The sequence below is a fragment of the Conger conger genome, chromosome 1 (genome assembly GCF_963514075.1).
Source record: "Conger conger chromosome 1, fConCon1.1, whole genome shotgun sequence".
In the NCBI taxonomy this organism is placed as follows: Eukaryota; Metazoa; Chordata; class Actinopteri; order Anguilliformes; family Congridae; genus Conger; species Conger conger.
The window spans coordinates 87,624,575-87,639,905 of NC_083760.1; the positions used below are offsets into that span (position 1 = coordinate 87,624,575).

Below are 15,331 nucleotides of genomic sequence, written 5' to 3' on the forward strand. Positions count from 1 at the left end.
AGGAAAGGATAGGTTTTTCATGTATTGGGACGCACCACAGGGCTCCCATAATGCAAAATACAGGAGTTTGAAGCCCCTGGTGTTGACCATTCCTGGATTTGAAGTGGAGTCATTTTCACAGTCAACGATTTGCGTGAATGTATTTGCACTCAACTCTATAACCAAATTAGAGACTGGATACTGGACGCCAGTCAACTGCTCCTTCAAAAAGTCCTACCCTGGAGCCTGAACCCGTAATCACACGAGCGTTGCTGTAGTTTGTCTAAATGCACGTCACGGAGGCATGATGTGCATTTTCAATGCAAAGCAGGAAGCAAACGGGATGTTCAGCTGCCATTTCTGCAGGTCGGCACTTTTCGGTTACGTAATTTGCGTCAATCTGCGGCAGGATAATGCGCATTTCTGAACTCCACCGGTTCAGACAGCCGTTTCAGTTATGTCTTGTAAACGCAAAAAAATCATATAAATAAGATTTTAAGTCTCAGTATAAAACTTGAATATAGACTTTCAATTTTTTGGTTTTGCAGTGGTCCCACCCGGAAAACCACTAAACCCGGCCGGCACCTCTAACAACACGCTCTCCAGCTCTGGCCCTGGTTGGCCTTCGCAGCATCTCGCTAGTCTGATTGGCCAAAGGATCCCGCATGCCTGGTTGGCTGCTGATCAAACGGTAACCAGGAAAGCACCCGCTGGCGTCTCGGAGCTGGAACGGGTCTGAAAATCCCGTTTCGCGGCTCTCTCACCGAACGGTGATCCGCGGCGTTCCGGTTGGAAACGGTTGGCCCCTGGCATGCCTCCGGCATCGCACCGCTGGGCAACATCGCCTTGATCTCCTGGCCATCGGCATGGAAACTAACATTACCACGGCGACGCCCTGTAGTCTCCACGGCGATGCGGGACGTTTTAATCAACCGCAGCATCGTTCATCGACTGAGGTGTGCAGGAGGAGGAGGACAGCCAGGACTCTCAATCAGGGGCTGCACTACGAAGGGAGCTTACCATACCCAGGGCTTCACAAAACCAAACGGCCACTATCGGACTTACTACTATGAAGGTGGCTACCAACTTGGTAAGTGAAGACGGGATTTTTTTTTAACCAACAAGCTGACACGGAGAGCGGTCAGGTTAGCACCAGGTGATCAGTGATGGTGAAAGAGCGTGAACAGTAATGAGGAAACACAACAGACTGGAGGTTTTTTTAAAAGAGGTTTTTATGGTCCCAGTCTAGCACAGGAGCACGGCTGTTTACCCACATGCCCACGCGCACATGCACGGGCACACCAGCACAGACAGACACACAGGTGATCTATGCCTACTGGACCATGGACAATGTTAACTGTATCAGTGACATACCTGCGAGGGGGGTCGGATAAATTAACTCATCCGTGCACTCAAGATTCACACTCCTAACAGAAACAGAGCCTACACACACACACTCACACGTGTTATGTAACCAGGAGTCGAGGCTTCCAAAATGGCCTCCCCTGACACAGCGGTAAAAAAAACATCATCAGAAGGGGGTTGGTATTGGCACACAGGCCCGCGTCCTTTGGAGCGGAGTTAACAAAAACTCCCCGACTACAGCCGGACACAGGGCAGGGCGGACCTGGCCCCTCCCTCAGTGACGGCCCCCAGGTCCAGGTCCAGGCAGTCAGAAGCGGCCCCGGCCCCGGCCCCTCCCCCTCCCCCAGCCCCGGCCCCGGCCGCGCCCCCGCGTCTGCAGGTGTCCGGCGGAGCGTCTCAGCTTCTTCCTCTCCTCCTGGTGCTCTCGCTCGCCCTGCTGCTGCTGCTGCTGCCTCTCCGACTGAGAGAGAGAGAGAGAGAGAGAGAGGGAGAGGGAGAGGGAGAGGGAGAGGGAGAGAGAGAGAGCGAGAGAGAGAGAGAGAGAGAGAGAGGGGGAGAGAGAGAGAGAGAGAGAGCGAGAGATTTAAAAATGTGAAACCGGACCGCATGGCAATTTTTGTTCAATATATGATGGCTTACTAGAACCACCCCACTTGGTGTATGACTTCCAAACTTCTGAGACAAGACGACGTGTAGGACAGATCACTCCTGACCCCCCCCCCCCCTCTCTTTTCTATCGAGCACTCCCTGCTTAAGAATTCCAAAGGTGGTTTTTGTTTCTCTGCAGGTAACTGCAGCCGATAGGAGCCTGCTGTTGGCACGGTTACGCGGTCGTTGGCACGGTTACGCGGTCGTTGGCATGGTTACGCGGTCGTTGGCACAGTTACCCTCCTGCAGCAGCTCCCCCTCCTTGCGGCAGGGACGGACTCGGATCAACCTTCCGTCCGGCAACGGAGTTTACTAAACACACACACAAAGCCACATACAGACACAGACACACACACACACAAAGCCACATACAGACACACACAGCACAGTCACACACACACACACACACACACACACACACACACACACACACACACACACACACACACACACACACAGGCCTCCTGCCCAGCCACACTGTACTTAACCTTTACTTAAGTAGGGCGGTCAAGCCAAGACTGACATCCCTTCCGCAAGAGAGCCCAGGAGTCTACGTGTCGTTGGACTGCGGGAGGAAGCCCACGCAAACACCGGGAGAACATACAAACACCGGGAGAACATACAAACTCCAAAGCAGAGAGGAACTGGAACTGGAACTGGAGCCCAGAACCTCCTAACTTCCATACCTCTGCACTGCCCAAACTGTAAACACCAGCCAGCTTTCAGCTTCACTACTAGGGCCGTCGTGTTTGTAGCAGGGGGAGGCCTGTAGCGTAGCGGTTAAGGTACAGGACCGGGATAGGCAAGGTCGGTGGTTCTAATCCCCGGTGTAACCACGATAAGATCCGCACAGCCGTCGGGCCCTTGAGCAAGGCCCTTAAACCCTGAATTGCTCCAGGGGAGGATTGTCTCCTGCTTAGTCTAATCAACTGTACGTCGCTCTGGATAAAAGCGTCTGCCAAAATGCCAATAATGTAATGTAATGTAGCACGATCGCAATTATTTAATCAACCGCTTGATTTCACGGTCAGTGCTTCATCTTCAAGTTCTGACCTCCCCCCCGTTGCATCGTCATTTTTTATAGATAAGTTCATGTCTTGGTACATCGATGAACATCCTTCCACACAGTGTCACCGTGTTGGGAACAGCCTACATGAGTTTTGGCTCAAGCAGTTTGAAATAACGCGCAGCGACAACAGAGAGATTAATTGTTTTAGAGTGCGCACGCTTCCTAAGGTTTGGGACACTCACTCGACCACCTTGCTGACAATCGTATAATTTTCATCGCAGACGGCAGATTATTGAACTGAACATGGATTTAGTTCTAAAAGTCAAGGGCACATTTCCAACCGAATGAAAAAGGAGAGCTCAGTCATTTAAGGGGAGGCGATTTGTCGCACTTGGGACAAAAATATAGCTGTACAAAGTGCTAATACCAAAAACCTCAGCACCCACTTCTGAACGCATAAACGGGCAGTGGGACGTGATGTATAGGAAAATGAATGCGACTATCCAATACAGTTGAAAAACCAGCTTTTAAGGAAACGCTACAAACAGCTGGCAAGCAGTACGGAATAGCCAAGGGAAATATAAATTTCTCAAACTGCAAAACCCGACTCATATAGCCAAGTAAAAGACTAAATTCAGTGTTGTAAAAAAAAAAAAAAAACTACGGCTGGATTTGGATTCCAGGGCCAGAGTTGAAGATCCCTGCCCCCTACACGCTCCACCTCCCCTCCCCACCCCCACCACCTCCACCTCCACCTCCCCTCCCCTCCACCTACCCTTCACTTAGCCCCTTGCCGGCGTAGAGGTGCCCTGTCAGCATCAGGCTACTGGGAGTGAAGTAGATTAGAGAGATCATCTCGCCTTAAAACCCAAAACAAAGCGCTATCAGGATGGGATCAAGACAGCAAGGGTAAAAAGATGAACCGTGGCGAGCATCACACGCTAGTCACGCGCTAGCGAGTGGACTAATCACCCGCTAATCACAGGCATGATCGACTGCCGAACACAAACGACAGACTAATACACGTCGCCACTAATCACACGCTAATCACACAGTAGCGGCAGGCTAACCACTTGGTAATGGCACGATAATTGCACCGTAATCGCAGGCACGACTGACAAACACAAGCGACAGACTAGCACTCCATTGTATGCTAATCACACAATAGCCACACGCTAGTCCCGTGCTAATGGTGCCCTAATCACATGCTTATCACACGCTAATGGAACGCTAGTGACCTGCTAACGGTGCGCTATTCACGAGCTAATCACAGGCTGATCACAGACTAATCACAGGCTGATCACAGACTAATCAAAGGCTGATCACAGGCTAATTGTGGGCTAATCACAGGCTAATCGTGGGCTAATCACAGGCTGATCACAGACTAATCACAGGCTGATCACAGACTAATCAAAGGCTGATCACAGGCTAATCATGGGCTAATCACAGGCTAATTGTGGGCTGGTCACAGGCTAATCGTGGGCTAATCACAGGCTAATTGTGGGCTGGTCACAGGCTAATTGCGGGCTGATCACAGGCTAATTGTGGGCTGATCACAGGCTAATTGTGGGCTGATCACAGGCTAATTGTGGGCTGATCACAGCCTGGATGGATGAGCTGATCACACCACGGCCGCCTCTCTGACCAGGGAGACCCAACCCGCACTGAGACAGCCTCAGGCCTCAGGGGCAGCTAACAATGATATACAGTACTACAGAGAGAGAGGGAGGGAGAGAGGGAGAGTGGGAGACAGAGAAAAAGACAGAGAGGAGAGGAGAAAGGGAGCAACAGAGACAGAAAGGAGAGGGAGAGAGAGGGAGGGAGGGTAAAAGGGAGGGGAGAGAGGAGGAGAGGGAAAGAGAGGAGGGAGAGAGGAGGAGAGGGAGAGAGAGGAGGGAGAGGGGGAGCAAGAGAGGCAGAGAAAGACAGAGAGGGAGAGGAAGAGGAAGAGAGAGAGGGAGAGAATAGAGGGAGATGGGGAGAAAGAGAAGAAGTACAGAGGAAATGTGTACTTCATTCTTCACTTGCAAGGGCTGTGGAGTGAGTGGGCTGTTGCTTGACCCAGTGGTATTAAAATGTATCCTAATGAAGCTAAGGAAGCTAACGAGGCTAATGAGGCTGGAACAACCGTCTGCCCATGGCCAGATTTCACTTGCAACAACATAATCTATATCTGCCGGAGCAATCCTGCAAGAACCACTATAAAAAAACTATAAATTACATATGAATGCACGAGGAGCTTTCATTTTCAGTTGAGTTTCCTTACCTGCAATCTGGGTCTCTTCTGAGAAATCATTATCATAACTGGCGGGGCGACATGGCTCAGGCAGTAAGAGCAGTCGTCTGGCAGTCGGAGGGTTGCCAATTCGATCCCCCGCCTGGGCTGTGTTGAAGTGTCCCTGAGCAAGACACCTAACCCCTAAATGCTCCTGACGAGCGGGTTGGTGCCTTGCCTATGGTGTGTGAGTGTGTGTATGAATGGGTGAATGAGAAGCATCAACTGTACAGCGCTTTGGATAAAGGCGCTATATAAATGCCAACCATTTACCATTATCACCTTTTTGGAGGGGCTATTCTTCGCCATCGAGGGTAAAATGTAAACGTAAACGTAAGGCCCGGAGATAGAGACCGGCCAACACCTGCAGACTGCGCTCAAACTGCAACCGGCAGCAAGTAGAGAGAGCTGAACACTTCCTCACTAAATGTGAAAAATAAAACAAATTAGAGAATACCTGTGGCAATATTCATAATACCATACCCAAAACTTCCAGATCTGCCAGAAACAAAATAAGAGCAAATACTTCCGCCGGGAGAAGTATTCCGCAAATTTGTAGATTACGCAGCTCCGGGACACAGGAAGTCCAGTGTGCGTGAACGGGGCCCCCGTTCTCATAGGCCGAGCCCTGACCCCCCCCCCCCCCCCCCCTGGGACCAGAGAAACAACCGACACAGTGAAAACACTCAACACTGCACACTGCACCAAAGAGGGACGGCACACTCCCACAGGGGAGAGAATGCATCTGTTCTGCACACAGAGAGAGAATGAGAGAGAGAGAGAGAGAGGGAGGGAGAGGAGAGAGAAAAGGAGCAACAGAGACAGAAAGGAGAGAGAAAGAGAGGGAGAGAGGAGGAGAGGGAGAGAGAGAGAGCAAGAGAGAGAAAGACAGAGAGAGAGGGAGAGGAAGAGAGAGAGAGGGAGAGAATAGAGGGAGATGGGGAGAAAGAGAAGAAGTACAGAGGAAATGTGTACTTCATTCTTCATTTGCAAGGGCTGTGGAGTGAGTGGGCTGTTGCTTGACCCAGTGGTATTAAAATGTATCCTAATGAAGCTAAGGAAGCTAAGGAGGCTAATGACGCTTCAAGAAATCTCATTTCTGTTCTCTGCAAACAACATAATCTATATCTGCCGGAGCAATCCTGCAAGAACCGGGCCCCTCTAAAAGGTGATAACGATTTCCCAGAAGAGACCCAGATTGCAGGAAAGGAAAAAAGAAAAAGAAAAAAAACCCCACCATAAATTACATATGCGTAGGGAAATACCATGAAGACATATGCATTCATATGTAATTTATGGTGTTTTTTTTTTTTCTTCCCTTTCCAGCAATCTGGGTCTCAGAGAGAGAGAGAGAGAGCGAGAGAGAGAGAGAGAGGGGGGGAGTGGACAGAGAGAGAGAGAGAGAGAGAGAGAGAGAACGAGAGAGAGACACAGTGAGAACGAGAGAGAGAGGGAGAGAGAGGGAGAGAGACAGAGAGAATGAGAGAGAGGGAGTGGAGAGAGACAAGGAGAGAGGGAGTGGACAAAGAAAGAAGAGGGAATGTGAGACAGAAAGAGGAGAGGGAGCAACATACAGAGGGGTAGAGAAGGAGAGAGAGAGAGAGAGAGAGAGAAATATCCAAAGAGAGGGGAGAGAACGAAGAGTTAGACAGAGAAAGAGCAGGGAGAAAGAGAGGGATAGTCAGAGGAAAGAGAGAGAGAGAGAGCGAGCGAGCGAGAGAGAGAGAGAGAAGTGGGGGGGGGGACTGAGAGACTGAGAAAGAGAGAAACATTCCACAGGTCCTGACACAATGAGTGCCTCTCACGGTCGCTAACGGACACCACGGCAGAGACACATGAGCAGAGGAGAGAGGTCAAACCTCAAGGCCAAATCACTCCATATCCACGCTTATCCAGACCGCTTATCCAGACCTCTTATCCAGACCTCTTATCCAGACCGCTTATCCAGACCGCTTAAAGTTTCTTACCATGAGCTGTTTCTCTGTACTTATTGGGAGTCCTCTTGGGTTTTTGCACCAGGTTGTTGGATAAGCCGTGATCATTAGGTACGCAATGGAATGCATATCGACTTAAAAAAAAACCCGGTTCCTCTCGCAGTTGTTCACGATCACACAGTGGCAGTGCCACTTCCTCGCGTGAAGCGGGATAGGAGCGGACACGTCGTGCAGCCATTTTAACATCTTTATGCGAAGTTATGCGCGTACGCGATGCCGTTCCTACCCTGGGCTAACTCAGCGTGCTCGAACCCTCGGCCGGGAGAGAACAGCGAAGTTATCCGCCCAAGCGATACCCACACTGGGTGCAATTCTCAGCAGAACCGCAGGGTGGAGCAGATCATTTCCCCATCCATATCTAGTGCGTTACGTGGCGGGTAAAAACCGCCTGACGTTGTGGTGCGCACCGCTGAGAGTACAGAAGCATACGGTGTCATGGTCTTGTCATCCGCGCTCCCTCTTGGGACAGGAAGTCTTCCCGGTCTACTTCCGGGTTAGAGGGGTCAGGGAGAGGCCTGGACTCACCTTCTTGAGGGTGAAGGTGAGCTGCTTGCTGCCAACCGTCGAATCGGCTAAGGTGAGGGCTCCGGAATGTTCCTCCAGCTTCAAACGGTCCGCCAACGAGGCTCTGGAAGAGAGAGAGAGACACACAGAGACAGAGACAGAGACAGAGACAGAGACAGAGACAGAGACACACAGTCAGCTCCATTCTGCTCTATACTTAGCAGACAGGATTTACCACCCCCCCCACCACCCACGTCTCTGAAAGAGCATGTGTCACCTGTCCCGATCCTGTCAGTTACAACCCACACCCCACCCCCTCAACACCCGACCCACCCCCCAAAACCACCCCTCACAACTCCACCCTCTGAGGCTGCACATTCCTGCCTGACAAAGAGCAGCTAGCGGAGATTGGGTGGGGTTTGCGGGGAAGGGGGGGGGGCGTGGGCGTGTCCCGGCGCCATGGCGACATCCGTCACTCACTTCTGCAGCCTCTGCCGGCGGCCAACGTCGCCGAAGCTCCGGAACTCCTCGCCGGCCTTGATCTGGAAGAAGCGCGGCTCGGCGCCCGCCGCCCCCCGCCCGGCGCCCCGGCTCTCCAGCGAGGCCTCGCGGTCCTGCTTCCGCTCCTGCCGCCGGCGCGTCCTCTCCTCCTCCCGCAGGAGGCGCCGCTGCTCCCGCACCTCCTCCACCCAGCTCTTGTCGTCGTCGTCCGAGCTCTCCTCCGAGCTGGCCCGCCCCTCCTCCTCCTCCTCCTCCTCCTCTTCCTCCTGCTCCGCCTTCTGTGGCGGGGGGGGGGGTTCAAGGGTCAAGAGGGTCACAGGTGGGGACAGAATTAGGGACGTTATTTCTGCGGATCGACGCCACGTCAGTTCCCGGAAAGGAAAAAGGAGACAGGAACGCGTGCTGTCACCTCAGACCACAGACATCTCCCTAATGCAGTAAACTCGACAGGCTCCACGCAAACCTAATGACTGTCTTTAGCGCATAAAAGGCTGCGTTTAGTAAACCTGGAATAAGGTCGACTCCACCATTATCCACAATAAAACCTAAAGGAGCTCTACTTAATGTAATTTGAAAATAACAAGTGAACTGGATTGAAAAAATAATTATGTTACCTCAAAATTTCTTTTTTTGATGTTATTTTTTGTTATTTTTTATTCTTGCTCCTTATTTTTTCATTCTTTCTTAGATGAAGTATGTAAAGTGGCTTTGTGTTCTGTGAAAAGCTCTATATAAAATAAATGTATTATTATTTTTATGCATTTGCCATTTTGGAGCTCTGGCATCCTGGTGTTTTCACATTTTTATTTTTACCCTTCTGTTACTCTGTCTTCCTGACAGTCTTCTGGAAGCCCAATCAGCTGTTTTGGTTGCCTATTGCTTGTTGTCAAACATTGTAAATAAATATTAACTTACTTAAAGGTACAAGAGGTCATTCCGGACTTCAAACACCTTCAAATCACAACACTGTTTATCCATCCCCCTTCTTTGTAAATGCGCTGATGTTGAAATGCCATTGGCTGTGGCAATTAGAATACATTTTCAACCAATGAGTTTGAATTATTGTACAGCTGTACGACGCCTTGGTACAGAGTGTCGGGCCGTCAACTGTATATTTTGAATCCCGAATTTAAGGACTAAAAACACAGGCAGAGGGTGAGTCAACATGTCGGTGAGCCTTTTCCAACGATAGGAAGGGATTTACAAAGGTCTTGTAACAATGTTTTAACACAAAAAACTTACCTATTGTACCTTTAAATATGAATATTTATCCAGCTGAAATGATCCTGGTGTAGTTGTATGTTTAAAGTCTGACTCTGTGGCCGTTTCTAAGGCGGTGGGACGTCACGGAAAGCGCGATACGAATAAAGTTTTGTTGATTCAAAGCGTCTCACCTGCTGGGCCGCGGCCTGCTTCTCCAGGAGGCGGAGCTTCTTGCGGCGTTTCAGGCCGACCTTGGAGACGATCGGGTTCAGCAGCCGGAACTCCTCGCTCTGCTCGTCCACCTGGTAGTCCGGGTTCTCGAACATCACCTTGAAGCGGTTGTCGTTCAGGATGCTGGTCGTGGCCTGGAGGAGGAGGGGGGTGGGGGTGTGGGGGGGGTCATAAAACAGAGAAACAGAGCCCTGGTGAGACCTCCTGCCGGACTGCGCTCTGTGAGAGTGTGAGTGTGTGTGTGCACGCGTTTCTGTGTTTCCAGTTTCCAGTTTGTTTCAGTAAAGCTACCGTTTGGCCTACGTCTGTTTTTTTGTTGGTTTTTTCCCCCCCAACTGTGTATGATACGCGTGATATTCCACTCAGTTTGTTTCAGTAAGACCCCCCCCCCCCAACTTCAACACCTCATAATGGCTTCCGAGACTTCTACCGGCAGAACTCTGGTCCCCATGCTGACGAATGCAAATAACAGACCCCAAGAGAAGCTTGGAGTACTACGTACACACAAATCACCTGATATAGATGCAAATACCTTCAAATGAAAGGTTGCACGTCAACCTCGACATGATTGGTTTCATCACAAATCCAGTGTGCTGGATTACAGTGGCAGTGCGTTTGTTTCAGGACGTGCGTGTTGCGAGTGAGCGTGAGCACGATTAGGTGTGCGTCTGTGTGCGTGCGTGCGTGTGTGTGTGTGTGTGTGTGGTTTTGTGTGCGAGAGCATGTGTACACGTGTCTGTTTCCATGGTAACAGGGGGGCCAACAGGGGGCGCTCACCTTGCCCTTCTTCCTCCTGCTGCCCGGCTCCTCTTCCTCTCCCTCCTCCATCAGCTTGATGGCCAGCTCCTTATTGACCTGAGGCAGTTTCTGTTAGAGAGGAAGATAGAGAGAGAGAGAGAGAGAAAGAGAGAGAGATCTGAGACACACATTCACCGGAGAGACAGCTGTACTCCACAGAAACTGTACACAGCTACAGAGAGAAACTCTTGCGCACAGGGAGGAGCAGAGGTCACGTGACCAGCTCTGAGACAGGCTCTCTGACCTTAATCTGGACCCTCTGTGTTCTCTGCTCCTCGATCTTCTGCCGGATCTTGTCCTTGCGGTATTCCTCGTAGGCGAACGGATTCGCCATCGTCTTCACCTGGAGAACCCAAACCCAGACACAGACACAGACACACACACACACAGAAGAGAAGAGAAAGTCATACAATTGTGTCTGCAAATGCACACGCACACAACAGACACTCTCTCACACGCTCAAATGCTCACACACACTCACTCACACACTCTCACACTCTCACACACTCACACACTCACACACTCTCACACACTCTCACACACACACCTTGTGGTAGAGCCGAATGTCCATGAAGAAGCCGTGCATGTAGGCACGCAGAAGGGCGGAGCCCACCAGGTGAGACAGACCTGAGGACAGACAGACAGACAGAAGAGCACAGGTGAGCCAGGTAAATGCACCAGGGGTATCTGCCTTAGCAGCAGGGCCACTCAACAAAACACTCACTTCAAAGGCATATCAAATATACATTTTTCATGAACGGCCTGTAGCCCAAGATAACATAGTTTACTAGAAATATCCCATTATAAATCATTATTAAAATATGTGAAGATAGCTATGTTTTTTCGTTTTTTTATTTTGTTTATAAAAACTTCAAACTGTAAAATTTGACTTCAATGGATGACGGTGGTCGATATACAGTCAGGTCGATAAATATTGGGACATCGACACAATTCTCCTCTTTTTGGCTCTATACACCACAACAATGGATTTGAAATGAAACGAACAAGATATGCTTTAACTGCAGACTTTCCACTTTAATTTGAGGGTATTTACATCCAAATCAGGTGAACGGTGTAGGAATTACAACAGTTTCTATATGTGCCTCCCACTTTTTAAGGGACCAAAAGTAATGGGACAATTGGCTGCTCAGCTGTTCCATGGCCAGGTGTGTGTTATTCCCTCATTATCTCATTTACAAGGAGCAGATAAAGGGTCTAGAGTTCATTTCAAGTGTGCTATTTTCATTTGGAATCTGTTGCTGTCAACTCTCAATATGAGATCCAAAGAGCTGTCACTATCAGTGAAGCAAGCCATCATTAGGCTGAAAAATCAAAACAAACCCATCAGAGAGATAGCAAAAACATTAGGTGTGGCCAAATCAACTGTTTTGAACATTCTTAAAAAGAAAGAACGCACCGGCGAGCTCAGCAACACCAAAAGACCGAAGTGTTTCGGGCAATATTATCTGCTCATATTCAGCCAAATATTTCAGAACTCATTGGACGGCGCTTCACAGTGCAGATGGACAATGACCCGAAGCATACTGCGAAAGCAAGATTTTAAGGCAAAGAAGTGGAATGTTATGCAATGGCCAAGTCAATCACCTGACCTGAATCCGATTGAACATGCATTTCACTTGCTGAAGACAAAACTGAGGGGAAAATGCCCCAAGAACAAGCAGGAACTGAAGACAGTAGAGGCCTGGCAGAGCATCACCAGGGATGAAACCCAGTGTATGGTGATGTCTATGCGTCCCAGACTTCAGGCTGTAATTGACTGCAAAGGATTTGCAACCAAGAATTAAAAAGTGAAAGTTTGATTTATGATTGTTAGTCTGTCCCATTACTTTTGGCCCCTTAAAAAGTGGGAGGCACATACACAAACTGTTGTAATACCTACACCGTTCACCTGATTTGGATGTAAATACCCTCAAATTAAAGCTGAAAGTCTGCAGTTAAAACATATCTTGTTCGTTTCATTTCAAATCCATTGCGGTGGTGTATAGAGCCAAATTGTGTCGATGTCCCAATATTTATGGACCTGACAGTAAAAGTGGGATTGCTGAGCTTGCTGGATAACTGCGCTGAGTAAAACCCGGAACAACTCGTTTTACTTCAGTCCATGTTCCAGATTTTGGAGGGATCCGGATTTTACTCAGCGCAGTTATCCAGCTAACTCGGTAATCCCGCTTGGTGAAACAGGGCCCAGGACGGGAGGTAAAATGAAGCAGAACAGCAGGGATATGATTTCATCGTGTCCCCGCTGCTCATTTCTCCACGCCTGTGTCAGGTTTGACTCCAATACACATCGCACAACTCATTTACAACTCATTTACCACGGTTCTTGGAGGCTTCTAGTGAAGCGTGTAAAAATTCAGCTGGGCTAATTTCCCCCTCTGCCCTCCGGTTCTGCCCGCAGAACTGAACTCGAAAAGGCTTCCGTGGCCCGTATCATTAATCCTCTTTAATCCTCTTCAAATATTTAACCGCTTTTATCAAAGCTGCCCCTCTCCCCCTGTGGTGAGGCCAAAGACGGTCAGTCCACACGTGGTCATGTGACACTGCACACACGCTGGTACTGCGATGCCACTTTCAAGCCTCAGAGAAATTTTAGGGGAAGAGTTCTATAAACAGCTCATAACTGTATAAATATACGGTGACATACAGAATTCACTTAATTGTACACTTTATTCACTCTCGAAATAAATAGTTGTCGTAGGTTTTGGTTTGAAGTGCACGGTTATCCTTGAGGAAATTAAAAGGCATAAAAAAGGCAGTTGGTGTTTGTACCTCAGACTGGTCTGCCCGTGTCTGTGCCTCTTTCTTTCTCTCTCTTTTCAGAGCTGTGTTTCAGAGCACCAGACACTCTTGTTTAAGTGCAGGGACACACTGCCTTTTCATGTTTGCAGACGATTCATTCAGACCAAACACTTCTGAGAATTTGGCTGCTAGAATTTGGAGGTTAGACTCACAATTAGCCAAGGGACACGGTGTTTAAAGGGGCAGACGCAGCTGTGTGTGTCTGTGCGCTTGTGCATGTGTGTGTGTGTGTGTGTGCCTGTGTGTACGTGTGTGTGCGCACACATATGTGCCAGAGGTCGTATCATCCAGTCGGAATAGAACAGATAAAACTCGTAACACAGTGTTATGATTAAACTGTGATGAAACCCTGAACAATGGCAGTTTTTCTCTGAGGGAGCAGATGGCCCAGAAAAGCCTGAAGACCGGGGAGAACTGCCTGACCCTGGGAACAGTAGCAGATAAAGGCGGAACAAACCGGGACGAACGTCAAAACAGAGAGCAGCATCCCACCAGCCGCGTGAATGGCTCTCGCTTGTCCTGACTACGGAGCTTCTCCACCCTACCTCCCCAGCGGTGGAATGACCTCCCCATCCCCATAAGAACTGCTCCCTCACTGCCCACTTTCCACCGCAGTCTGAAGACTCATCTCTTCACACTGCACCTGAACCCCTCCGTGGAAATACCCTGATTTTATTGCCACTTGTTTCACCCGTCTCAATCTTTGAGCCCCTTGTTTTACTTCCGTCTGATCTAGGACTGCTGTATTTGTATTCATCTTGGTACGGTAGTACCACGTGCATTGGACTTAATGTTCATGGCTGTACGACTGATTATGTGAATTCTACCTAATCCGACCTGTTCTGTAGTTTGTTCTAATGTCTAAGGTCAGGGGCACATGACCTCCCCCCCGTATGGCAGGGTCACATGATCTCCCCACATGGCAGGGTCACACGACCTCCCCATATGGCAGGGTCACATGACCTCCCCATATGGCAGGGTCACATGACCTCCCCATATGGCATGGTCACATGACCTCCCCGCATGGCAGGGTCACATGACCTCCCCGCATGGCAGGGTCACATGACCTCCCCGTATGGCAGGCATTGTGGGGTGATGCAGGACTAGATGCGCTCACTGTTCAACAGGTCAGGGTCTGACCGTCTGTCGACCTTTCTCTCTCTCTGCTCCTTTTTGTCTACCCCTTTATTTTTGAGTGTGATTGTAGTTTTGTGTTTAATAAAGTATCCCTGCGATATCTTGTGTTTAATAAGGCCTCTCTCTGTATCTGTATCTCTCTCTCTCTCTCTCTCTCTCTCTCTCTCCCTCTCTCCCTCCCTCCCTCCCTCTCTCCCTCCCTCCCTCCCTCTTTCCCTCTCTCCCTCTCTCCCTCCCTCCCTCCCTCTCTCCCTCCCTCCCTCTCTCCCTCCCTCCCTCTCTCCCTCTCTCCCTCTCTCCCTCCCTCTCTCCCTCTCTCCCTCCCTCCCTCCCTCCCTCCCTCTCTCCCTCTCTCCCTCCCTCCCTCCCTCTCTCCCTCTCTCCCTCCCTCCCTCTCTCCCTCTCTCCCTCCCTCTCTCCCTCTCTCCCTCCCTCTCTCCCTCTCTCCCTCCCTCTCTCCCTCTCTCCCTCTCCCTCATCCACAGAGTGTGATGTGGTAACTCCCTCCCTCACCCAGACACCCTCCACCATTACATAACCGAGCATTCCAGAACTGGGGAACCCTGCCCTCTCCTGACCCCGACCCCGACCCGACCCCCCCCTCCTCCTCCCTCTCCTTGTCACCCCATCATATTTCCACTCTGCTCATCCCAGCCCTTGCCCCCCCCCCCCCCCCCATCAATCTTCCTCTTCCCTCTTCCTTTCGTCCCGCTGTCCTCACTCGCTCGCTCGCTCAGAAGCACAGTGGTCCGATAACTGGGCCTTCACCCCGAGAGGCTGCGGGTTTGATGCCCAGGCGGGGCACAGCTGAGGCGGGCAGGCTAAGCCTGGAGCGCAGCCCTTACCCAGGTTCTCCAGGTCCTTGCG

General features: G+C 50.2%; 1 protein-coding gene across 1 annotated transcript in view; it reads right to left on the minus strand.

Moving 5' to 3' along the window:
- Positions 1–1,192: 1,192 nt before the first annotated feature.
- The window catches only part of nol10 (nucleolar protein 10), a 24,872-nt gene continuing 10,733 nt past the window's right edge, over positions 1,193–15,331 (minus strand). The window contains exons 16-23 of the mRNA XM_061261866.1: positions 15,310–15,325; positions 11,055–11,134; positions 10,752–10,850; positions 10,487–10,576; positions 9,670–9,843; positions 8,255–8,553; positions 7,796–7,898; positions 1,193–1,804 (exon numbers count right to left, since the gene is read on the minus strand). Coding sequence (XP_061117850.1) covers positions 1,652–1,804; positions 7,796–7,898; positions 8,255–8,553; positions 9,670–9,843; positions 10,487–10,576; positions 10,752–10,850; positions 11,055–11,134; positions 15,310–15,325 — 1,014 coding nt within the window. The 3' untranslated portion in view covers positions 1,193–1,651. The remainder of the gene's footprint in view (positions 1,805–7,795; positions 7,899–8,254; positions 8,554–9,669; positions 9,844–10,486; positions 10,577–10,751; positions 10,851–11,054; positions 11,135–15,309; positions 15,326–15,331) is intronic.